The sequence below is a fragment of the Dipodomys spectabilis genome, unplaced genomic scaffold, assembly GCF_019054845.1.
Source record: "Dipodomys spectabilis isolate Male_0828 unplaced genomic scaffold, ASM1905484v1 ptg000085l, whole genome shotgun sequence".
In the NCBI taxonomy this organism is placed as follows: domain Eukaryota; kingdom Metazoa; phylum Chordata; class Mammalia; order Rodentia; family Heteromyidae; genus Dipodomys; species Dipodomys spectabilis.
This window is the reverse complement of record NW_024870762.1, coordinates 8550307-8575432: the sequence shown is the minus strand read 5'-3', so window position 1 is coordinate 8575432 and position 25126 is coordinate 8550307. Positions and strand designations below refer to the sequence as shown.

Here is a 25126-nt window from a genome sequence, read left to right as displayed (position 1 = left end):
TATGTCACCGAGTGTGAGAACCTATGAAGCTTTGCAATCAATCTCCCTTCAAGCTCAGAACTACCCTGAGATTGCAATGCACATATTCTCCCACACTCTAGATTCGCGTCGCTGGCTTTCCTTGTTTCCGGGGTCAGTAAATCTCAGTTCCAGCTAGCATGGGGCTCCTTCAGTCATCATTAAAATGAACTTCTACAATGAGTTCTATAATAGGGAGTTGGGGGCTTGTCCTCCCAGATGCCCAAAGCATGGAACATCACTGAGATGGAAATGACAAGCCGGGGATAGCCCTTCCCCTACGACCATTTCTGCCTGCTCAGTTCCCTTCCATTGCCCTTTTCTGGCCCTCTGCATCTCCCTGCTTACAGTCTGTTGCTGGGTCCATCAAGACGTTTCCAGCCCTGCAGTACGGACGGACTCATTGGAAGGAAAACCAGAAACGATCGGATTTTCTGTACGTCAAACAAGTCCAGTATTTCCTGTTCTGTGTGCCATAAAATTAAAAATTCAGTGTTTTCTACATCTTTATCCAGGCGCATAACGGAGGTAAATCAACCAACCTTTCCACCCAAGGATGGAGGAGCTCAGCGGCGAGCCACCGACTTGGGCATTCCAGGCTCATCCCGCAGTGCTAGCGACTTGCGGTCCTGCTTTTGTTCTTTTGGTTATTTCTGGTTTAGTGTATTGTACACCTCACCTGGCTTTTGGGGACTGTTTAATACTCCAGAGCTCCACTACCACCAAGGCATAATCCAGCACCAGACTGAAAGCAGAGAAATCTGTAGATTTTCAACAAGGATTGGATCCTAAAGCAAGTCAAATCCAGACTCCCTCCCCAACCATGAAGGCTCTGGGTTGACCCAACTGTACTGTTTCCATGTTTTAGGAAAGAAGGCATTAAGTCCCAGCTCTAACCAAGGGAGGTATTGTAGAATATTCTGGTGATCTTATTGCTAAGAGAAGCTATGTGTACCATTTATGTACAAAGAAAACAAAATCTGACTTCAAAAGTGCCCTCTCTGAGGCTCGAACTCAGGACCTTCAGATTATGAGACTGACGCGCTGCCCACTGCGCTAAGAGGACAACAGGACATAAGGCCTGGGCAGAATTTACAAGAATCATCTAATTTCTTTCTCTAACCAGGTTATTTTTTCTGGATATCTAATTTTCTTGGCTCTGGCTCAGTAGTCCTCAGAGATATTTCCAAAGAAGACAATGTATTCCTTTTGAAATCTTGCACTCAGAAGAGCCTCATGCTGAAGTTATGATATATTCTAATCTATATTATGTTGTCCCCTTTTAACTAATCTGGATCTTTGTCCTCTGACATTTATCAATAAATATTTTTACCATGCATAATTATGCTCTGCTAGAATTGTAGGTTGCCACTGAATAGCAGTTGAATGAATAGCTTTCCAACATGCCTAAATAGGGTTACAGATACATTAATTGAAATATACATTTCTTAATTTAAATACATCTCTGGCTTGGGTAATTGTATCAATGATGGTGCCTTTTGGCAGAAGTAGATTTTTTTTTCTACTAAAGCAAGTTTGAAGAGATAAAGTTCTGGGTTATTATGATATCCTGTTCTGAAATACTCATGCAATCTGCAAGTGCAGATATCACTAAGGGAGGCAGGAAGAAGACTGGAACACTGGTGAGATGGCCTTTCAGAGTACAGACAGCAGCTGTAGTTGAAGCCAGGAGAAATAAACTGTATGGGATTGTATGTACTCTTCAATATGGTAGCCATTAATGACACTGGCATATGGGTTCAATTGTGCATACACACATATATAAAATGTTAATACATAAGATCAATACAATTAAGTAAAATTTAAAGGTATTATTGAAATAATGGACACAAAAGCATCCCAAAGAGATTAGTTTTTATTCACTTTAGGAAAAAAAAAACAAAACCACATTTTGTTTTCTTAGAAGATAATGAAAATGAATATCTATAAATAGCATGCTTTTTAGGATTTTGCAAAAACTGATCTCTAAAATTATGTCTTTATTTGCAAAGCACTGAAAAAAGTCAATGCAATCAACATAAGAATAAAAGACACAAGAAAAACAAACAGATGAGTTACTTATAAAATAGCAAAATCTGGTTAGTCATTTGAAAAAAAAAAGTCAATTATCAGTCAAATGTAAAGACGTTAAAGGAAGATGGAGAAAGAACAAAGCAAAAGCAAAATAAATTAGAACTAGCACAGCTATTGCAGCCTGCAACTCCTTATCTGCTTCTTACCAGTAACAAAGATTGGTGTCTCCCAGGCAGTCTCAATCCATTCTTAACAGGTCTGTGGTCAGAAGGTGAACATCCTTTCTTGTCTTCTACGAGAGCCCCCATTTCTGGAAGATTGATTATCCTCTTTCCAAACATAACAACGGGGTAAGTCATGACTGCAGTTGTGAGGGAACTTAAAGTGAAAATACAATTGTTGCCTCGGTTGGACTGAAGAGCAATTTTAAAGGAAATAAAAAAGCAGAAACACTGGTATATGTCACTTCCTACAGACTATACCTGTTGACTATTGAGTTTGGAAAATTATTTCTCTTTGTTTTGGGATCACTTCTTGAAAAAGCAGAAACACATTAATGGTGCCACAGGTCTAGAAAACACATTGATAGGTCTACAAACCATATATCATCAGGTCCATCACCAGACCTGTGTTGTATCTGCACATCATAAAGCAGAAAAGCATCCAAATTGCCATTGCATTATAAGATATTAGAGAACTTGCTGTCATTTGGAGATACCTCTCGCATGCTAAGCGAGCGCTCTACCACTTGAGCTAATTCCCCATTGAGCTTTCTGCTTTTCCCCTTCTCCTGAGTGTCCAGAACAGAAGACTGCAAAGGTACTGGCTGGATCGAGGGCAAATCTTCCTCAATAACATGACCCAGGACCAGAGCATGGTGGTGACGCTGTGCATGAGGAGAGGAAAGGAGAGGAGAGGATAGGAAAGAGTACAGAGAGAGGAGACGGGAGATAGGAGAGAGGAGGGAGAAGGTAAAAGGAAAAAGTCACAGCAGGAAAACTCTGGAGTAGCCATGACCTCAAGACTTATATTCCAGATCTGAAGAAAGCATGCTCCAGGCTGAAAAAAATCTACCAGAAGGTTGGGCTAAAGGGGAAAGAGATTCTGGTAGGATTAAATGCTTCTTTAGCAAAACAGGAGGGGGTGGTGTGGAACTATCACTGGTTTCCTGTAGTTAGAGCCCTAGACTGGACTAGTGAGAGCTCTGTGTGTGTGTGTGTGTGTGTGTGTGTGTGTGTGTGTGTGTGTGTGTGTGTGTGATTTCTCCTGAATTCTGGAAAAAAGAAAAAGGAAAAGGAAGAGACAAAAGACCAAGCCCACCTGTTTCCACTTGGTTTGAAACCAGACACCTCTCATGTGCAGGGCAAGCATAACCACTATACTAAGAAACCACCATGCCTACTTTTGTTATTCCCTTCTATACAAGCTAGGTATCCGCTTCTTGCTAAGTAAGTCATGTCATGTAGAAGTTACACATATAGAATTAACGAGGGAACAGCAAAAACAAATTACAGATAAAGGCTGTAAAGAAAAAGAGTCAAGATAATAGCAAAATGAAGGTTGCACATGAGGAGTGAACAAAATTCAGGAAGAAGTCTTTGTGTGAAGAAATATATCTCTTCAGTTAGAGTGGCTGTGTGTGTGTGTGTGTGTGTGTGTGTGTGAAAAGCTGAAGACTTTTTTTGGGAGGGGGGGGTGGAAGCTGAGCAGATGGCCTAACTAATTAAAGCAATATTTTAGGACACAATTTTTAGTTTTGAATTTTGCAGAGCTTGGAGATGGGAACCTGAAACTAGAGAGAAAGGTAGTGAAATTACAAATATATTTAAGGATGGAGGTTGGTTCATATTGCTTTTGTTAAGTCTGTCATTGAACAGTGAAGTCTTTTGGCCACTTCCCACTTCAGTGTGTGGTGCGGAATCCATCATCCCAAACAGTAGAATGGATAAAGAGATGGAGAATGGAGAAGATGAAAGATTCCAGAAAATCTGTGAAGGAAGTATCTAAAATTTATAAATATTAAGTGTAGAGATTTGTGGGGAAATAATAAACCTAGATGATACAGAAGAATTTCTGAGTCTGATGAGTGAAAGCATAAGTTTGGATGGTTTTAAGTATTCATTAAGAAAATAAGCTGGAATGGAGAAAAACTGCTAAGGATATGGGCAAAGTTAAAGGAAGAACAAAAGTTTATAATTTTTCATTGTGATAGAAGTATAAGAACATAAAAGTTAAGCGTTCAATTTAGTAAGAAACTTCATAATATTGAGTAGCTCTTATTTCCAGAGCTTTCTCATTATCTTACAGAAAGTATGTGCTTACTAAATAATAATTCCCCATTTTTATTTCCTAGTCCCTAATAATCTCTATTTTTACATTTTGTTTTCCTGGCTTTCTGGGTCCATTATCAGCCTTGTCTTCTTGTTCCCATAGATCTTTAATAAAGATGTCTGAAAATTTTTTTCTTTTCCCTGAGAGATCAGAAAATCTGAGGTTGTCCAGTAGAATGGTATGTCCCAATAGTAAACTCTGGACAAAGTGGGTATTGATTCCACTACTTCTCAGAAGCTAACTAGACTCTTCCATGTGAGCTAATTCTCCACCAAAATCTCCATGTGCTGAGCCAGTTTCATTATCTGCTATTTCCAGCAATCTTTACACAGTAAATGAAGGCCATTAAATACACTCCACTAAGGATGAATTTAATAAAAAATAGCCCAGGACAAAAATTATCTATGCAAAAATAACTGAGAAATTATCTAAGAAAAGATAATTAGAAAATTAAAAGACATTGGAAACAGTTTCGCCAAATTTCATTTTACAGATTTCCTGGGTGAAGAGCGCAGGCCCAGTAAGGGAAACCCTTCTCTAAAAGGCAACACTAAATCTTGCTCTTGGAAGAAGCTGGATTATAATTGGATCCAAAGAGCTGTGCTAGCCTATGAGAAAACAGTGGGCGTGGCCAATCCGGGAGGTCAACTCCCAGTTCATTCTGATAGCTGCTCAAAAGCCCAAAACTAAGCTGGGGAGTGGGAGGGGAAAAAAAGCTCTGTTTCCGCTCGGTTTCGAACCGAGGACCTTTCGCGTGTTAGGCGAGCGTGATAACCACTACACTACGGAAACCAGCTCTGAGAGGCACTTTTCTGAATTTCAGATGTATTCAACACATACCTATTCTAAAAAAAATACGCTTAATATATTTTTACATTAGTAGTAATGTATTTGTGAAATGTTTAATATTTGTACCAAGTGAATTGAATATAATCCTTACCTCTCTCTCTCACACACACATATATATCATGCTTTTCTTGATAGTCTAGAAGTAAATTCATGCATACACAGTCGAAATATTTTTACAAACAAACCTAAAAAATACACACAGGGAAAGGATATGGCCTTCAACAAATGGGATTGGGAAATGGTATTTATATGCAAAAGAATGACATTGGGCCCTTATGCCATGCAGAAAAAGCAACTCAAAATGCATAAAATACTGAAAGACTTGAAACTAAAACCTTGAGAATAAGAAAAAAAAATAGGAGAAATGTCCTTGAAACTGCATAAATTTTGGACAGGACACTAAAAACTCAGGTAATACAAACAAAAACATATAAAAGGATCAAACTATAAAGCTTCTGCCCAAGCCGGGGGTCGGGGGAGGGACCAATAAATGACATGAGACAAAATGGAAGTAAACATCTGCAAACTGCATTTTACTTATTTGTTTTGTCGGTCGCTGGAACGCGGTCCCTATGCTCTTTAGCTCAAGGTGAGCGCTCTACCGCTAGAGACACAGCGCCACTTCCGGTTTTCTGGTGGTTTATTGGAGATGAGAGTCTCAAGGGTTTTTCTGTCCAGGCTGGCTTTGAACCGCGATCCTCAGAACTCAGCCACCTGAGTAGCTAGGATTACAGGCGTGAGCCACCAACACCCAATTTGGAAACTGTATTTTATAAAGGATAATATCCAAAATACATGACACATACACAACTCAGAACCGAAGAAATCAAATAATATGATTTTAAAAATAGAGTATGAATAGACATTTTTAGAGAGTTGGAAGCAGTGACTTATGCCTATAATCTCAGCGGCTGAGGATGTGGAGATGTGAGGCAGGGAGAATTTCAACTCTGGTAAGGTTCTGGCAAAAAAAAAAAAAAAAAAGTCAGGATTCCCACTTCAACCAATAAGCCAGATGAGGTGGTATGCATCAATACGATTCCAGCTGCATGGGTGGTAATAGGAGGCCACCCTGGGCAAAAATACCCTGGGGGAGAAGGTCCTATTTAGAAAAATAGCCAAAGCAAAAAAGGCTAGGAACATGGCTTAAGTGGTAGAGCACCTCTAGAAAGAGGGAGTGGAGGTGTATGAAAAAGTGTTCATCACTAATCACCAGAGATATGGGAATCAAAACTACAGTGAGATCGCTACACTTAACTATTATTTCAAAACAGAAGGTAAGTGCTAGAGAGGATGTGGAGAAAAAGAAATTCTTGTACACTGTTGGGATGAAATGCAAGCCAGTGCAACGGTTATAAGAAGCAATATAAAAATTCCTAGAGTTAAAAATAGAATTGCTATAGGATCCGGTGATGCTGCTTCATGAAGGATAAGAGGAAATAAAGGATTTTATATTTTCAAAGGAAATAAAATCAGAATGTGATACCTACACTTCTATACTCATTGAAACATTATTCATAATAGCCAAGACACAGAGCAAGCCTTATTAACTGATGAATAAAGCAAATATATAATAAAACATTATTTATTCTTAGAAATGGAGGTTTTGCCAAAGGTAGTGCTATTCTGCTAAGTGGAACAGACCAGGTGGGAAAGAAAAAGCAACTTCATAAGGTCATTCTGTTGATCCTTAAAAAGCTGAATGCATAAATGCAGAGAGTAGATCTGTGTGTACCAGGTGTAAGGAGGTGGGTAAATGAGGTGTTGGTCAACGGATGATAGATGCATTGTACTCACAAACTGACATGTTGGATAGAAGCCCCTCTGTACTACTTAAAGATAATAAAAATAATAAATTGGTTTCGTAGAATGTAAATTGGTTTCACAGAATGACTAAGCTAACGACCGCTCAGCACTGATGACTATACTTAATACTGAAAGTTAGCTAAGAGAGATTTTAAGTGTTCCTACTACACTCACAAGATTATAGCTAGGTGGGGAGATGGTTACATCAACTGGCTTGCCTTAGGGGCCATTTCGCCTGGTATATATTTATCAAACGTAATTTCACTGTGTAGATCTCTCATCTATGTTTAAATATATACCATATACCATATATTTATATATCCATACTGGGGTGCCCTTCCCCCTTGCCCCGCCTCCGTCTCACACCTCAAAACACTGCCACACAGGGGTTTTAACCCAGATTTTTTCTTTTCTTTTCTTTTTTTAAATCTAGAATCAAATGGAGCTCGTGCACCCCCAGCCTACACTCCATTTTGTAGGGCCCAGAAGACAGCGCAGCCCATGTCCTTTCGACAACAGTGTCCTCTGAAGTCGCCCGCCACACACGGGCTTCGCGTTTCTTCCAGAGCCACATCCACCAGCTCTCGGCACCGACCAGCCATCCAGGCTGCGGGGACCCGCGCCTCAGCCGGACTCTCGCGCCACCGAAGGGTGGTTACTCAGTGTCTTCGGGGGACCTCGGCGGTGGCGGTGGGTTCCTTAGCAACCGCACTTTTTTCTTTTCCCGGCGGCCTTGCAGCCGGAGCCCGCTCCACGCCGGCAGGGCCAGAGCGCCGGGTGACTCCGCAGCTGAACGCAGGCCGCGCACCTCGGGCGTCCCGGGAAGACGTGGTCCCGGTTCCCCCGGTGCCGGGCGGGGGGAATGCAGGACCATTGTGACGTAAGCCAAGACGCCGACAGTGCCTGTGTACAGAATGACCGGAAGTGCAGCCAGGGTGCTCCAGTGGCGCAATCGGTTAGCGCGCGGTACTTATATAACAGTATGTGAGCGGGCCATGCCGAGGTTGTGAGTTCGAGCCTCACCTGGAGCATCATTTTCAATTCCGATCTAGCCTCATTTGAAGGGAGAAACTGTCTGACAAGGTCCTTAACAGGTTTAAAACTATCCAAAAGCATTTATTATTAGTTTCATTAGTGCTTTTGAAACCCAAAGCCACACGATTCCCTAGATGGATCCGTTGTGCTGCAGGGTAAGCTTCCATTGTTACCTCCATTCCGCCCTGCAAGCCTACCTCAGGGAGTATCCCTATTTCTCTCTTTTGCTCTGGCTTTGGGGGAAAATAAAACTCATATCCGGAAACACCTTTGCCTCCAGTATTTTTCCCAGTGAAGCCTGAAAGCTAAAAGCCACAAGATAGTTATGACGAAATGAGGGTGGCAAGAATCCTGTCCAATTTCCTGGAAGTTGGAAAAAAATTTTAGGTGACCTAGTCCCAGACTCTCTCCATTTTTAAGAAAGTAAACCTATTATTATAAGCCTTGATTAACGTTCAGCTACATTAGAACATTAGCATAAAGCAATTCCATATAGCTATACTGTATATATACATATATAGTATATGCATATACATATATGAGTATATGTATATGTATGCACATAGTTTACGAAGGAATGGGTATAATGTGATTTCTCAGTGAGTTCTATATACACCAGCTGATGCACATTTCCTGGCTTTTTTCAACTCACCTGGATGGCTGTTCTGTGCTGATTGCTGGTGGAATTAGCTCAGAAAGAAATGCAAAGCCCTTTTGTGGCAGGAGAAAGCAAAGGACATTGTAAAAAGGGCATGATGCTCCATTGGTGTCTGTGCCCTACAAAACGGTGTATAGTACTTCTCAGTGAGCCCTCCGGGATTTAGTAATATGGACATCCCGATTGATCAGGACCAAGGGGCTGAGAACAGCATATCCAAGTTCTAGAAATGTTTTAATGTTTTGTGTTAGGAAATCACTTCTCAAGGTAGAACCTGTATATAAGGAGAACATGAAATCTGCCCAATAAAAGACAAGGAAACAGGTCATGAGAACAAGAGTACTTAGAGTGGCTCTGATTTCTGGGCTGGAATTGTTTGTAAACCTGGAGCTATGAAGATAAAGGACTCTCTTGTGATGTTTATACAGATGGAAAGCCATGTACCCACTGCTCCAGCCCATGAGACTCTGAAAGATCACATCCCGGAGAGCCATGAGGGAGAGGAAAAGCCATCTAATCTCTTGTCTAGATGGTAGCATATAACAATATCCAATGTACATTCCAAACCCAGATCCATTCATGTTATTGACTGCTGTGATGTAGTGTAGCAGGTTTGAGCTTATCAGAGAATTAGAGATCCAAAAGAGGAGGAGATAGGGAAGAACTTGCCATGCAGTCTGTGGTTTGAGTTTTCTCCACAGGGTGGTCCTGGGACTGATGGTGATGGCCTGGACCACACTGAGGAGACAGGTGGTGCAGATGGAGAGCCCCCGAGCCACTCTTCCCAGATAAATCAAAAGTTTACAACCAATATTATCCACAAAATTTCTGAAATAAAAAACAGTGGCTATGTCTCTGAGACCTGAGCTACAGATAATGATTGCATTTGAAAACATCAAATGGATGAGGATAAGGTCTATGGATTTTTTGTCAGGACCTGTGACAAAAACATATACATATCTTACAAATATAAGAATGTTCCCCATAATGCCAGGGACATTAAGCAAAAAGAAGATTATTCTTTGAATGAAGTTATTCCAATTCATCTTCTGACTTCATTCCCCAAACTAGGGAAAAAATGGAAAAACCCAAGTAAGTGCCTTTATTCAAATGAATAATGAAAAAATAGTTTCTGAAATATTTAAACATATATAGTTTTTGGCTTAGCAGGTACCTTACTCTTTGCCCTTTTTCTTCCTCTGTTGCTTCCTCTGGCATGGATATAATAAGCACAGTTGGACACAAATACTAACACATCCAACCACCTTTCTAAGAGATTTATTTACTCTGTTTTGAAATAGAGTTTTTCTATGTAGTCTAGGCTGGACTTGAGTCTGGCTTGTAACTTGCCATTCTCCTGCCTTTGTCTCTTGTAGGCATAGCCCATTAGCTAAGAGATCTTTTTTGAATATCTCATCTCTAAAATTCATGACCATTTAATTCTCAGACAAAAGCTGAACAGAAGACAACATCATTTTGTCAATTTCAAAGCCACCATCCCAAGTATTTGTTTAGGTGCCTTCTCCCCTTTCCACCATCACATCTAATAATAATTCTCACTTTAGTGGGGTTTATTGGTAACCTTTCCAGATTCCTTTTGTCACCCAATATATATTCATTCCTCAAGTGACTATTGAGAATATTAAAGAATGATAGCTTCTCACCTCACCTGTTTTTGATTAAATGGGGTATAGCTCTTGGTCCTAACTAGCCTTGAGGTTAAATAGATAGAGTGGGAAAGCAGTAAAATTCTTCCACATGAGTGCAATCAGATTGATGCTCTGTTGTTTTCCTTCCCTCATCTCTTATTCTTACTCTCAGTTTCTCCTGGGAACCTCTTTCATCTCCTCCCTTTACCCAATAAAATATAATAATGCCGTCTCTGTGAATCTAGCCATATCAGAGCTTTCTACAGCAGGTGTGCATGTGGATATGAATTCTAGATTTTTTTTCAATGTTGTCCTTAAACTTGAGAAGTATAAACTTCAAGAGTCACAAGATCAAGCTTTTGCAGACAGCCACTCTGAAGTTCAAGTCTTGCCTTTCCCGATTCCTATAATCATGACTCTGAATATATTACTTGGTCTAAGACTCAGTGTTCTCATGTATAAATGGAATGATGCTTTGCAGTATCCAAGTATAACTGGAGAATTCAATGAGCTGAGATACGTAGTGCTTAGGTAAGTGCCTGGTAATATTAAATACACCACCCTCCAAAAACCCCCTACAACAACACAGGAAGTGTCCTGATGTCTGTTTTTTTTCCTCTAAAATTATCTGTAGGTACAGCTTTTGTTATATTTTAGTTCTAGGAATTAAAAAAATGGAATAAATAAAATCAACATAAAAAGGACAAGAATGTCCCATTCTGAAAATACTTAAAGACATAAGAAATAAATGCAAACTTCAATCAAAACTCCCTCACTGTTGAGAGGGAAAAGCATACGAAGGCTTCAGGGAGAACACAGAGAGTAAGTGCTTCCCCACATCTAGAATGACATTCTATTGGGGCCTCCTGTCCTGGGATGAAAGAGCCATTTTGGATACCATGCCTCATACACATTGCTGCACAGTCCCTCATGGACCACTGAAACAGAGGCATGTGGGTGGTAGTGGGGAAGTAATAGGTGGTCTTTTCCCTGGGTTCTGACACCTTCTGCTTCCCTAAGTGACAAAGGAGCTCAGACATTCCACTCTAACCAGGCAGCCCCTGAGTCCCACTGCTTTAGCAGCTTTCCTTCCAAAGTCAAATGCAGCTCTAGTCTGCAGTGTAAGGATCACTCACCTGCATAGTCTCTGTGGCTGGCTCAGGGTAGATGTTCTGATCAAGTAGCATCAGCCAGGTCCTTTTTATCTTTTTCTAAGTATCCATGCTTTAGTCAACCTTTGCTATTGTCAAGATGTCACTTCCATGAGTTTCGACTTCACCAAAGGGGAAGGCTCCTTCTATACATCTGTATCCCTGAGGCACAACTCTGCTTTTCCCCTGCTGCTCTATAATTCGCAGGGCCCAGAAACTTGCTGAATCTAATTACACTGTGAATGTGTAATACTGAGGCATTCTAATGAATGGTTTCCCAAAAGGTTCAGGTTTTTGGACTTTGTTATATTTGTTTTTTTTGTTTTTGTTTTTTGCTTTTTTGTAGGTCCGGGGACTGAATTCAGGGCTTGGGTGCTGTTCCTGAGCTGCTTCTGCTCAAGGCTAACATTGTACAACTTGAGCCAAGAGCCACTTCTGGCCTTTTCTGAATAGTTTATTGGAAATGAGAGACTCATGGACTTTTCTGCCCAGGCTAGCTTTGAACCACAATTCACAGATCTCAGCCTCCTGAGTAACTAGGATTACAGGTGTGAACCATGGGCACCTGGCACTGTTATATTCTTGTCATATCTCTTTTACCACCACCAAGACCAAGAGCTAACATCTAAGGAACAAACATCCAAGGGGTCATACTAGTTGCTTGCTGAATATTTTCAAAATATTCTTTCACTCATTAGAATTGAGATTTTATTTATTTATTTATTTTCCTGGCAAACTTTAGTGTATATTTAAAAATTTTAATTTACTTTTATTATAAGGGTGATGTCAGAGGGGTTACAGATACATAAGTAAGGTAATGAATACATTTCTTGTAGAACATTGTTACTCCCTCCCTCGTTTTCTCCACTTTCCCTCCCCTATTGCAACTTCCCTCCCCCCAATCCAAGTTGTAAAGTTTATTTCAACATAGTGTCTTATGAGTATTGCTGTTGCATTGGTTCACCCTTTGTCCTTTGTCTTGACCATTTTGTTAGAACGGAGATTTTTTTTTTTTTGGGTCCAGCCGTGGGGCCTGAACTATTGGCCTGGGTGCTGTCCCTCAGCTCTTCAGCTCAAGGCTAGCGCTCTACCACTTGAGCCACAGCGCCACTTCTGGCTTTTTTCTTTTTGCTTATGTGGTGCTGAGGAATCGAATCCAGGGTCTCAGGCATGCAAGGCAAGAGCTCTACCACTGAGCCACCTTCCCAGCCCCATAGAATGGAGTTTTTTAAAAAATGACCAGTAATAAAGCCAGGCATCATAGCTCACGTCTGTAATCCTCACTACTCAGGAGGCTGAGATCTGATCAAAGTTCAGCTAGGCTGGACAAGAAAGCAGTGAGACTCTTATCTCTAATTAACCACCAAAAACCAGAAGCAGAATTGTGGCTTAAGTAACAGAGCAGCAGTCCTGAGAAAAAAAGCTAAGAGACAGGGCCCAGGCCCTACATTCAAGCTCCAGTAGTGGAACAAAAAAAAAAATCCCAAGACTTGGAAAAAATTATATTAACTGAAGTAAGTCAGGCCCAAAGAAGCATAGGTCCCATGGTGTCCGTTATTTGCAATAACTAGTATATGTCTGAGACAAGCAGAAAAGGTCAGATAAGCTGATATTAGGCGAAATGAACCTCAAGATAAGGACTCAAATGGTTTTTCTTTCTTGTTATTGTTTCTAACATATTTATAAGATAATTTCTTTGTTGCTTTGTATGTCTCTCCCGCACGGTATAACCCCTGTTTTCACTGTATCTGATGTTGGTATAATTTAGGGAGGGGAAGGGAAAAAAACCAATTGTTTAAATAAGGATACATGTGGACCCATCGCAAAAATGAGATGTATAAGATGTTATGTTGAAAAAGGTGCTGGGGAGGGGCTGGGAGGGTGGCTCAGTGGTAGAGTGCTTGCCTTGCCTGCATGAGTCCCTGGATTTGATTCCTTAATACCACATAAGCAGAAAAGACCAGAAGTGGCGCTGTGGCTCACGTGGTAGAGTGCAAGCCTTGAGTTGAAGAGCTGAAGGACAACGCCCACGCCCAGAGCTCAGGCCCCATGACCGACCTATTCCCCCCCCCAAAAAAAAGATGGATATGAAAAGGGTGAGGGGGATGGGAGTGCAGGGATGGGAAGGGGAAACAAAGGAGGAGGCAACAATGCTTGATAAGAAATGTACTCATTACCTTGCTCATGTAATTGTAATCCCTTGTACCGTATTTTCACAATGAAAACATTAATAATAATAAAAATCCCAACAAAAGAAAACAAAAATCTCCAAAAGTTCCACTTATAATTAGTGTCAATGAGAAAGGAAGGAAATGAAGAAAACAAAACTTAGAAAGGTACCTATATGAAGTAATAGATATGCTCATTATCAATGGTTGTAATGAATATATTATCACATTGTTTACATGAACTATATAGAATATTTGTTAATTATACAAAAATATAAAAGCAAGGTACTTTAAATATTTCACTATTGCAATATAAAAGCACTCAGAATTAGAGGGAGAATAACATGAAAGCATCCACATATTTACTGCAACATCCTATCCATTATCTAAATGCACCCATGAGCCTACTTTTTCCACTGCTTCCTTTTGGGAAATAGTTCAGCATCAGGAAATATGCTACTACCTCATCCATATCCACAGAATATCTACCACTTAAAATAACCTTGTAGATCTGCTTGCAAACATATTTATTCGTGTGGTTACTTATATTGAAGAGAAAGTGAATAAGAGTTCCTCTGGCACCACTTACATGTTATTGATGGAATTTGAATTTGGGCCCTTAAATCTTAACTTTTTGATCTGAAGTTTCATGTCAGTAAATTTAAAATGTCTCGTATGATTTCATGAGTAAAATCAATGCAGAGTTCATGTTTTTATATTTATAGTCTTCATTATAAATTTATGAACATCGACAGGTGAAAGATACTTATCAGAGCTACTAGCCACATTGGTGTATCTAATTTTTTATGTGTCCTGGTTTTCTTCTCTAGCCTTCACTCACTTAGATTTTCAACAATTATCATCATGTAGTTATTTTTGTTTATGCTCAAGATTTTAGATTCACTTTAATTTTCTTAACTTAGTTTTCACTTTTCAGAGAGAAGCCCCAAAGAGTATTACCTTACCTCCTACCCTTCTACTAATCTCTCTTCTTGCTATCCTCTTTAGTTCTCATTCTCTCCCATCCCTCTGTCTCTCCTCCTCTTTCTTCTCTTCTCCCTTCCCCCTCATTATTAAGTAGAGTAATGTAAGCCTAAATATTGAAGGGCACAGTGAGATATGTACCCGGGGAGTAGCTTAAACCTGAAATCTTAGTTACTTGTGAGGCACAGATGGGTTCATGGAAGTTTGTGGGATTTCATATTACTAGCTGTGTGTAGTGATATAGTGGTGGATGCCGGTTATCCCAGCTCCAGAAAGTCTACACATTGGTACACATCTGCTATCCTAGGCACCACAAGGAAGGATAACTATCCAGAATTACCCCCAGAGTCACTAGCTAGGCCTACCTGGGCATAAAGCAAGATCCTCTCTTAAAAATAACCAATGTACAAAGGGACTAGAGACATAGTTCAAATGGTAAAGTGCCTGCTTGGCACTTGAGTTTAATCCCCAGTACTGCTAAAATGAAAAGATGGAAACATTCTTTTAAAAATGAGGTGTAATTGTCTGTATTAATTCCAAGATTTTTGTGCTTTATGATGAGTAGACTGTCATTCTTTTTCAGAATTACTTCATGACCTATCTGATTGCTACAGCCATGATTCAGCCCACATATCTCTGTATAAGAGCTAAAGAACAAAATTCCCCATTTAAATTAATGTAGAACAAGGTTATTTTGTAGCTCTTTGATAATAAGAGACTGAGCTTTGTGGGAAGTGCCTGGGCAGTAAGTAATGATAGCCAGAAACAAATTGCAATTTGTTTTTAAACATAATTTATTTGTTCATTTTCAAAAAATACTCACATTTTTGACAACTTGGAAAATACTCAGTTTCTCTACTATGCACTCACTTACCGAGATTCTCTCAAAGTCTATAGGTTGTCATCTTATATTGCTCCAGAGATTTCTTATTTATATAGTATGTTGAGGGTAGAACTATGGCTCATTGGTGGAGCACGTGCCTAACAAATAAGAGGCCCTGACCTTGATCCCCAGTAACACACACACACACACACACACACACACACACACACACACACACACACAGACACACACAGACACACACACACACACTCCAGTTTGAATTAGTCTTGCATTATAGTATCAGGTCTTCAAAACAGAAATCCTAGGCAAAAAGGACAGATATATTTGTAATTTTCTTGCAATATAAAAGACATGTTTTAATTTTGAAGTGTTTAAAAAAGCAATTTTACTGCCTTGTGCTAAATGTCTCACATCTGTAATCCTAGCGTTTTAGGATGCTGAGACCTAAGGATTGTGGTTGAAAGCCAGCCTGGACAGGAAATCTGTGAACCTCTTATCTGCAACTACCCCGCCCCGCCGCCCCCCCCCGCCCCCCCCTGCACACACACACCAAAGAAAAAAGCCACAAGTATAGCTGTGGCTGAAGTGGTCAAGTGCTAGCCTTGAGTTCAGGGACTGCTCCAAATGCCCTGAATTCAAGCCTCAAAAAATAGACTAAAAGACAAATACAACTGCAAAGAGTTTTACACTTATATCAGCCTTGAAGATAAGTGCATGTTACCAGTACATACATTTTTAAAGAAAACAATACTTCAAGAACCAGCTCTGTGTATAGAGCTATTTTTAATTCGATTAGAAAGAATCTTGGGCTGGGAATGTGGCTCAGTGGCAGAGTGCTTGCCTTGCATGCATGAGGCCCTGGGTTCGATTCCTCAGCACCACATAAGCAAAAAGCAAAATGCCGGAAGTGGTGCTGTGGCTCAAGTGGTAGAGCACTAGCCTTGATCTGAAATGCTGAGGGACAGCGCCCAGGCCCAGAGTTCAGGCCTCACGACAGGACCCCCAAAAAAAGAATCTTAACCATTGAAATTTAATATTGCTTTCTGGAATTTCATTGTCTTTATTATCCACGGTTTCTTCCCACTAATATCCTGCAAGCCCTCCTCTAGTTCACAGGAATATTTTTTTCTGGTCCCCCCAAATTATATAAAATGGACCAAATTATTGTTGTGTTCTCTAATTTTGGAACAGTGGTAGTGAAAGAGCATGCTCACATTCATGGAATTAAAAACATTTCTGGCTGGGCACCAGTGGCTCATGCCTGTAATCCTAGTTACTCAGGAGGCTGAGATATGAGCATCACTGTTCAAAGCCAGCCCAGGCAGGAAAGTCTGTGAGAATCTCATCTCCAATTAACCACCAGAAAACCAAAAGTGGCATTGTGGATCAAGTGGTAAAGCGCTAGCTTGAGCACAGGGATAGCGCCCAAGCCTAGAATTCAAGCCCCATGACTGACTCCCCCCCGCCCCCCCCAAAAAAAAAACCCACTTCTGGAGGGTGGCAGTGGAAACTGTCATTTCTGCTGTATACTAGTTGGGAATAATTTTTTTCAAGAGAATTGTTACTTACAAATAAACTATAACATATTTGATTACTTCATTGTGATTTTTGTCTTATACATAGCATAACAGAACTGACTTTTTTTCACATTTACTCAAAACAGGAATGAAATAGAAATACTCCCAATGTCCTTCTGTTCTAGTGAGTATACCAACATCCAGACAGATGTCCATCTCTGTGAATCAGCACATAGGGGCTGAAAATTGCATAACCAATGGTCAAAAATTCCTGAATATATACAGTTATGGAATAATTCTCTAACGAGAAAATTAAATATAAAGAAATAAAGCAATCTGTCCAATAGAAGAAAAGAAAACAAAGCATCAGAAGAAGAACACTTTTTGCAGCTTTTATTTCAGGAGTTGTGTAGAGAAGCTTGGCGTTCTGAAGGTAGAGAACACGTTGGTGATGTTTATGGAGAAAAAATACCATATAGCCACTGGTTGCAACCATGATACCCTGAAACAAAACATCTCTCAGAACCATGAAAGTGAAAGGAATATTGTTTCCTTTCTTCATTTTTCCTTGTATAAAAAAGCAATAGTGGTCACTTTGGCTAAGTTGTGATGTGTTCATAGGGACATAATGGATATAGAGTAAGTTTATGCTTATCAAGGAGTTGACTACCCAAAAGAAGACCAACAAAGGAAAGATGTGCCAAACAGACCTGGGTTTGAACCTGTACAATCCAGAAGCTCTGGGACTGATGATGATGACCTGGACTATGGTGAGCAGACTGCTGGTGCATATTGAAAAGCCCCGGGCCACCCTTGACATATAAACAATTATTTTACAGATTATATCACTAAGGAAGTTCTTCAGGCCAAAAGCTGCTATTGTCCTTGGCAATCCTTTGGAAAGAAGTATTACAATATTTGTAAAAATCACATGCATGAGAATAAATTGTATAGATTTCTTGTCAGTGCCTCCTCCAAAACTACACATATAAATGACAAAAACAGAGATGTTTCCTACAAGGCCAAATACTGTTAGAAAGAGGAAAAGCAGTCCTCCGACCAATTTCAACCCCATTTGTTTCTTCTTAGGCAGAAAAACGTAGACCTGGTGAACACATTTTTGAAGAAAGTATCAGTAATGATTCTGTGTATCTAAAAATATTTCTTGTCATAGAAGTTTTCTAGTACAGAGGTGACATACATGATGGATGTAATGGTGCAGTTTATCCAAAGAAAACTCTCTCTTTCTCTGTTTTCTCTCTCTCCTCTCTCTGTCTCTCTCCTGACCTTTTTCACAGTCTACATGTGGTTTCAAAAAATCATGTTTACTACTAGTATTAAACTATCTAAATTTTTATCTAGCCTTTTCAAACGTATCCATTCATAATTGAATTGGAACCACAATTGCTCCCAATCTGAATTTTTCTGTTATATTTTGTTATTTTTGTCACAGTGTATCATATTCTCATCATCCAATTCGAAAAGCTTGAGGTTCATAGGTAACTCTCATGGACTATACATGTATACTTGTAAAATCAGGTTGCTTCAACTTTAATATCTCAAATTTTATCTACTTTTCAGCTTCCAGAGTATCTTCTTTGTGTGTGTGTGTGTGTGTGTGTGTGTGTGTGTCTGTCTGTCTGTCTGTGTCAGTCGTGGGGCTTGAACTCTGGGCTTGGGTGCTGTCCCTCAGCTCTTCAGCTAAGGTGAGCACTCTACCATTTGAGCCACAATGCCACTTCTGCTTCTGGTTTTCTGGTGGTTTACTGGAGATTAGAGTCTCGTAGACTTTTTTCCCCCGGGCTGGTTTTGACCTGTGATCCTCAGATCTCAGACTCCTGAGTAGCTAGGATTACAGGCATGAGACACCGGCGCCCACTCCACTTCTGGCTTTTTAAAGGTGGAAGAGACTCAGATTTTTCTACGCTGCTAGGGCTGGCTTTGAACTATGCCCCTCAGATCTTAACCTCCTGAGCAGCTAGGATTACAAGAGTGAGTCACTAGTGCCGGTCATAGTGTCTTATGTTTTGTTCAACATTCTTTTATGGTTTCAATATTCTACTTTATCTTACATTTTGATGAGCATGCTAATTTCCAGCAAGTTTTTTTGTCTTGGATCTAAGTTTTATATCTTTGATGCTTGTACCTTAATGTGTATGGAGATGTAGTTTATCTAAACTTCAAACAAATTTGTAATTTCCATGCTTACAAATATTCAGTGATTTTTTAAAACAAATATTCAGTGATTTTTTTCAGTCTGTAGCCTGAAGTTGAAATTGTTTAAGTTCTTGCTGTAAATCCCAGTGACCAAAAAAAGCAGCCAAAGATATTCAGAAACAAATCTTTGAGAAACTTGTATAACTAACTGGCTGCAGTCAGGGATGGTGTCCTAGGGCATCCTGTAATGTTACCTAGGAGAGTCTTTAAGAAGAGATCTGAGTTCCATTGAGTGATACTCAGGAGTCTTTGAAAGGAAGCCTGGATCACTTCTGAATGTGATGAAATATATCAAGGTGGATTCGGAGAACAGAATTAATTGTTACTTGTCATGAGACAAAGTTGCCAATCAGAAATCTGCAGTAATATCTTCAAGTAGCAGAGACGGTTGTAGCATCACTGATTTGTAGATCACTCAGGGGGTCATGATGGGCATGTTATAACTGCTGGAGGAAAAAATGCTTTCAGTTAAATTTGTAACGGTTTACTTTGTCACTTCTTCTTTCTTTTTAAATTTTCATATATTTTTATTTTCTTTAAGAAGTTGTACAAAGAGTTGCTACTCAACAGAGCAACTAATGAATATAGTGCCTCTTGATTAATGTCACCCCTTTGAACATTCTCACCCGCCCCTCCCATCTCACCCCTTCCCTTGCTTTTCTTCATTTTTAAGTTATGTATTGAATATTTTTGCCATTACAAAAAGCAGTCAATGGATAGAACGTATGTTGGTCTGTGTCAACCTTTCAACCCACCCCTTCCTTTATTTTTTCTCACTTCTGTGGCAAATACAACGCATTCTTGCCTGCATTTCTACTCATTTCTCTTGTTCATACTTCTACCCCTCTATCCTTGTGCACCCCCTGCAAGTACCCATTTCCTGGTACTTATTTTATTAGCCATTGATTTAGTCTTTCTAAAGAATTATACTTGTTATGCTCTCTATAAAGTTTATTATACTTTCATTAATTCATTTATAACCACTTTGATTCTACTGGGTATGTTTACTTCTAGAGTCACTGCACATTTAAGTTCCCATAAATGAGGGAAACCTTTAGTCTTTCTAAAGAATTATACTTGTTGTGCTCTCCATAAAGTTTATTATACTTTCATTAATTCATTTATAACCACTTTGGTTCTACTGGGTATGTTTACTTCTAGAGTCACAGGCACATTTTCGTTCCCATAAATGAGGGAAACCATGCAAATGTATATGTCTCTCTGGGTCTGGTGTACTTCTCTCTCCTCCTGTCCCCCCATACCCCCTATTCTGTAATGGGGCTTGGACCCAGGGCCTGGACACGGTCCCTGAGCTTTTTTTGCTGAAGACTAGTGCTCTCCTACTTTGAGCCACAGCACCACTTCTGTTTTTTGAGTGATTAATTGGAGATAAGAATCTCACAGGGACTTCTCTGCCCAGGCTGGCTTTGAACTACAATCTTCAGATCTCAGCCTCCTAAATTGCCAAGGTTACAGGTGTGAGCCACTGGTACCTGGCTTAGCTTACTTCTCTTAATATAATTTTTTCCAATTCTTTCCATTTCCTTACCAGTGGTACAATATTATTCTTTCTGATGGATGATGCAAATATTTCTTCCTTTCTTCTTTTTTTTTCTTCCTCACTTCCTCTCTTCTCCCCCTTTTTTTCTCGTTAACCCTAAAGATATTCTGATTTTTATCAGCACAAACCTCTAATTTTCATACTTCAGGACTGCATAGATTATTATTATTTCGCATATAAAAGCTTCAACATCACATCTAACCAAGGACATCTGTCAAGCTACAGAGAGCATGTCCAGAATGAAAGAAACTGGAAGTTTAATCCAATTCTTAGGATTTGAGTACATTCGAAATACTTGGAATACAATTTAAAGCTTTTGCCTGTACTTTTTACTAAATATTGAAAGGTTACTTTAAGTTTTTCTATCCTGAAAGTCCCTGGCAGCATGAATAGTTCGAACATAGGCCTGCTTTTGGGTTTGTAGGATGTAGTTCCATATATTAAGAACTGTCTGAGCAATGGAATGACTATGACATGAATACTCTTTCAGACATCTAAAAATGCAGCATAAATGGCTTTAAAAGACAGGCTTGCACTCAGCTTGATGTGTAACACCCCATCTGGACCTAAAACTCAGGAAGTGAGGCAGATACAAATTTCTCCAGTAATCTAATGGTACTATTGCTCCTTATTGCATAACACTTGGGTCCTATGAAAATAATATGCCTCCATTCTAGTGGCAGCTTGGAAAATTATTACTAGCAATTCTTTTTTTTGTTGTTGTTGTTGTCAGTTGTGAGTCTTGAACTCTGGGCCGGGGTATTGTCCCTCAGCCCTTCAGCTCAAGGCTAGCACTTTACCGCTTGAGCCACAGCACCATTTCCTGTTTTCTAGTGGTTAGTTGGAGATGAGTGTCACAGACTTTCTTGCCCGGGCTGGCTTTGAACGGTGATCCTTAGGTCTCAGCCTCCTGAGTAGCTAGGATTACAGTTGTGAGCCACTGGTGCCTTATTAGCAATTTCTAAAATTAGATATTCATAATAATTGCCATAGATCCACTAATCAAAAAAGTACATATGCAGTGAAGCTGATTTATATGTATGGTTTCATAGTAAGTTAGAATAGGAAAACTTTAAAGGTGATTTCACAAAGAATGCCTTCAGATTAAGCACAAATACAATTAGGGGGTGAACAACACAATGGAAAAGGAAGCATATGGTGTATAATGGAAATATAGAAATGAAGCAAAATTTAGGTGAGCAAATTTTATGAAAAGCAATAATGCGGACAGAAGTATAATGCATATGAAATTGAGGCTCCCCTCCTCAGCTTTTCCTAGTAACTTGAAGTCCTTATGTCTTTCTTACTTTTAGAAGAAGGGAAAGGTAAAATCTTATTCAAAGTCTCACCCAAAGCCTTCTAATCTTATCAGTTTCTGAATCCAGAGAAAAAGACGCTCAAGCGTTTGTCCCCAAATGGTCTCATTCTTCTGTTTCCAGGTATATACATTGAGATACCCAAAACAAGGGCAGACCCTGAAACTAATAGACCCTCTCTTGAACATAGTAAAAAAGAAATCAAGACTTAGGCTTCTGATAAATATTTACATGGGACACATGAATCAATCAAAGTATTTTCAGATCTACTCACTGTGGTAGCTGTGGTGCAGAGAAGTCCTGGGTTAGTCCTGCTAAGCAGAGGCTTCTCAGGCCATATTTGTACCTTTTGATTTAAAGAGCTGTTTGCTTGGATATATTTTACCATGAAGATTTTAGTTTCACAAGTGTCACTTTGTTGGGGAAAAGGAAATCCTCTGCAGAATCTCAGTCCCTAAAGTGCAACTTTCCCTCTCCCTCCACAATTACTATATTTGTATATCCCAGAAGTTGTCTTAGTGTTAATTAGGAGTTAATTATCAAAGGATGTGCAGCGAGACAGTGAGCAACTAGGTAAGTTTCTGTATCTAGAGTTTTCCATTTCCCCAAACCTGCCTTCACTTTGTCAAAACTTTTCTTGAATCAAAATGGAAACTAGCTTCAGAAACACAGGATAAGGCTCTTTCTTTCCTTATGTCTCTTGAAGCATAAGAAAGTAATCAATGAAAATCACTACTGAGAAGCTTGCTTTCTCAGCAAGTCCAAAACATAGATTTGGATAGGATAAATGACCCCTTGCTTTCCTCTGGCCACTGGTAGCCACATTTTAACTTTCAAACTGCCTCTTACTGTTGTATATATGCCAGTCCTGGGGTTTGAACTCAGGACTCTAGACCTGAGATTTTTTTTTTTTTCTCCTCAGGGCTTTGTATCACAATGCTTAGATCTCACACTCTTGAGTAGTTAGGATTATAGGCCTGGGCCACTGGCACCCACCTATTGATTACTTTTTTAAAAGAAAAAATTAAATCCAGTTTAGTACCTTCTTATTAGCATATATTAAATTGTACAATGTAAATGATTTCTTTATAAATGAAATAATGATTTCACTAGATTTTGTAGGGTGATTTACCTATGTAGTTCCCCAATTTGGTTAACAATAAGGCTACTCTAGTCCTACCAATTATAGGCATCTTTAGGTAAAACTTCTGAAACACCTAATAAGCAACTTCTTTTTCTTTCTGACTAGAGAATGTTTCAGAAAGGAGTAGTGACTACTGTCCAGGATTGTTTTGGGAAACCAGCTTAAAAGACACGCTTTGCATTCAGATAAATAGGCAACACCTTATCTGGACCAAGCACATAATTATTGAGGCAGTCTAAGACATCCTTCAAGCTAATTCTCTTAAGTAGAAACCAAGATTTTGCTTTTGGATACAAAAAACTATGATAAACACAGTGAATTATTTCAGGCGATAGTAATTCATAGCTTGGAAACTTCACAGCAAGAATTCTTGAGAGAGAAATGATAAGTTTAGTCTTCAGCGTTGTTAGTCACTCCATCAAATAATCATGCCAGAATGAAGTTAACAAATAAGGGTAGCATATTATGAGTAATGGTAACCATATGATGGTAATCATATGATCAAAGTGTGATGGCCATGTGATGAACATGTGCCCCAAATGCAGTCTCTATGTGTTGATCATATGATCAAAGTGTGGTGTCCATATGCCCCAAATTCTGTGTCCAAGTGGTGATCACGTGGGCTGGGAAGGTGGCTCAGTGGTAGAGCGCTTGCTTTGCATGCATGAGGCCCTGTGTTTGATTCCTCAGCACGACGTAAGCAGAAAAAAAAAAGCCAAAAGTGGCGCTGTGGCTCAAGTGGTAGAGCGCTAGCCTTGAGTTGAAGAGCTGAGGGACAGCACCCAGGCCCAGAGTTCAGGCCCTACGACCGGACCCCTCCCCCAAAAAAACAAAAACCAAGTGGTGATCACGTGATCCAACAGCAGTGTCCATGTGAACAAATTGCAGTGTCCACATGGTTATCTCATGATCAAACTGTGATGCCTATGTGCCCCAAATGTTGTATCCACATGGTGATCATGTGGTAAAAGTCTGGTGTCCATGTGATCAAAGTGTGGTTTGCACATGGTGATCACATGATCAACATATGGTGTCCACATGCTCAAAATGCAGTGTCCACGAAGTGATCAGGTGATCACAGTGATGTGCATGTGGTGATCACATGATCAAACATGGTATCCACATGACTCAAAGTGCAGTGTCTAAATGGTGATCATGTGATCAAAGTGGGGTGTCCACTTGGTGATCAAAGTGCCCTGTCCATGTAGTGATCACGTGATCAAACTGTGGTGTTCATGTGGTGATCACGTGATTAAAAATGCCCTATCCATGTGGTGATCATGTGATCAAAGGGCCCTGTCCATGAGCCCCAAATACCTTGCCCACTTGGCAGTCATGTGATCAAAGTACTGTGTCCATGTTGTAATCACATGATCAAAGTGCAGTGTCCACGTGGTGGTCACAGGTTCAAAGTACAGTGTCCACGTGGCAGTCATGTGATCCAAGTACAGTGTCCACATGGTGATCATGTGATCAAAGTGCCCTGTCCATGTGGCAATCACATGATCAAAGTGGGGAGTGCATGTGGTGGTCACGTGATTCAAGTATGGTGTCCACATGCCGTGTCCAGGAGTCGATCACGTGATCAAAGTGTGGCATCCATGCAATCAAAGTGTGGTATGCACATAGTGGTCATGGGATCAAAGTGTGGCATCCATGTGTTGCTCTTATGATAAAAGTGGGTGTCCACATGGTGATCACATGATCCTACTGTGGTGTCCATGTGCCCAAAATACTATGTCCATGTGGTGATCATGTTGTCAAAGTGCAGTATCCCCATGGTGATCATGTGATCAAAGTGTGGTATCCATGTTCCCAAAATGCTGTGTCCATGTGATGATCAC

General features: G+C 39.9%; 2 protein-coding genes and 3 non-coding genes across 5 annotated transcripts; 1 reads left to right on the top strand and 4 right to left on the bottom strand.

The window, feature by feature from the left end:
• Window positions 1-1011: 1011 nt before the first annotated feature.
• Window positions 1012-1084, bottom strand: Trnam-cau. The gene has a single exon. It is a non-coding gene; the product is annotated as a tRNA-Met (tRNA).
• A 4018-nt stretch (window positions 1085-5102) lies between these two features.
• Window positions 5103-5175, bottom strand: Trnav-aac. Its single transcript has one exon. It is a non-coding gene; the product is annotated as a tRNA-Val (tRNA).
• Window positions 5176-7975: 2800 nt separating this feature from the next.
• Window positions 7976-8069, top strand: Trnai-uau. The gene is made up of 2 exons: window positions 7976-8013; window positions 8034-8069. It is a non-coding gene; the product is annotated as a tRNA-Ile (tRNA).
• Window positions 8070-8874: 805 nt separating this feature from the next.
• On the bottom strand, window positions 8875-9777 carry LOC122111266 (putative vomeronasal receptor-like protein 4). The gene has a single exon (XM_042683985.1). The coding sequence runs from the start codon at window positions 9775-9777 to the stop codon at window positions 8875-8877; it is 903 nt and encodes a 300-aa protein (XP_042539919.1).
• Window positions 9778-17225: 7448 nt separating this feature from the next.
• Window positions 17226-18143, bottom strand: LOC122111265 (putative vomeronasal receptor-like protein 4). The gene has a single exon (XM_042683984.1). The coding sequence runs from the start codon at window positions 18117-18119 to the stop codon at window positions 17226-17228; it is 894 nt and encodes a 297-aa protein (XP_042539918.1). The 5' UTR covers window positions 18120-18143.
• Window positions 18144-25126: the final 6983 nt, after the last annotated feature.

Excerpts from the sequence above, each read along its gene's own strand:
- LOC122111266 (XM_042683985.1), bottom strand. The coding sequence starts at position 9,777 with ATGAATTGGAATAACTTCATTCAAAGAATAATCTTCTTTTTGCTTAAT.
- LOC122111265 (XM_042683984.1), bottom strand. The coding sequence starts at position 18,119 with ATGGGGTTGAAATTGGTCGGAGGACTGCTTTTCCTCTTTCTAACAGTA.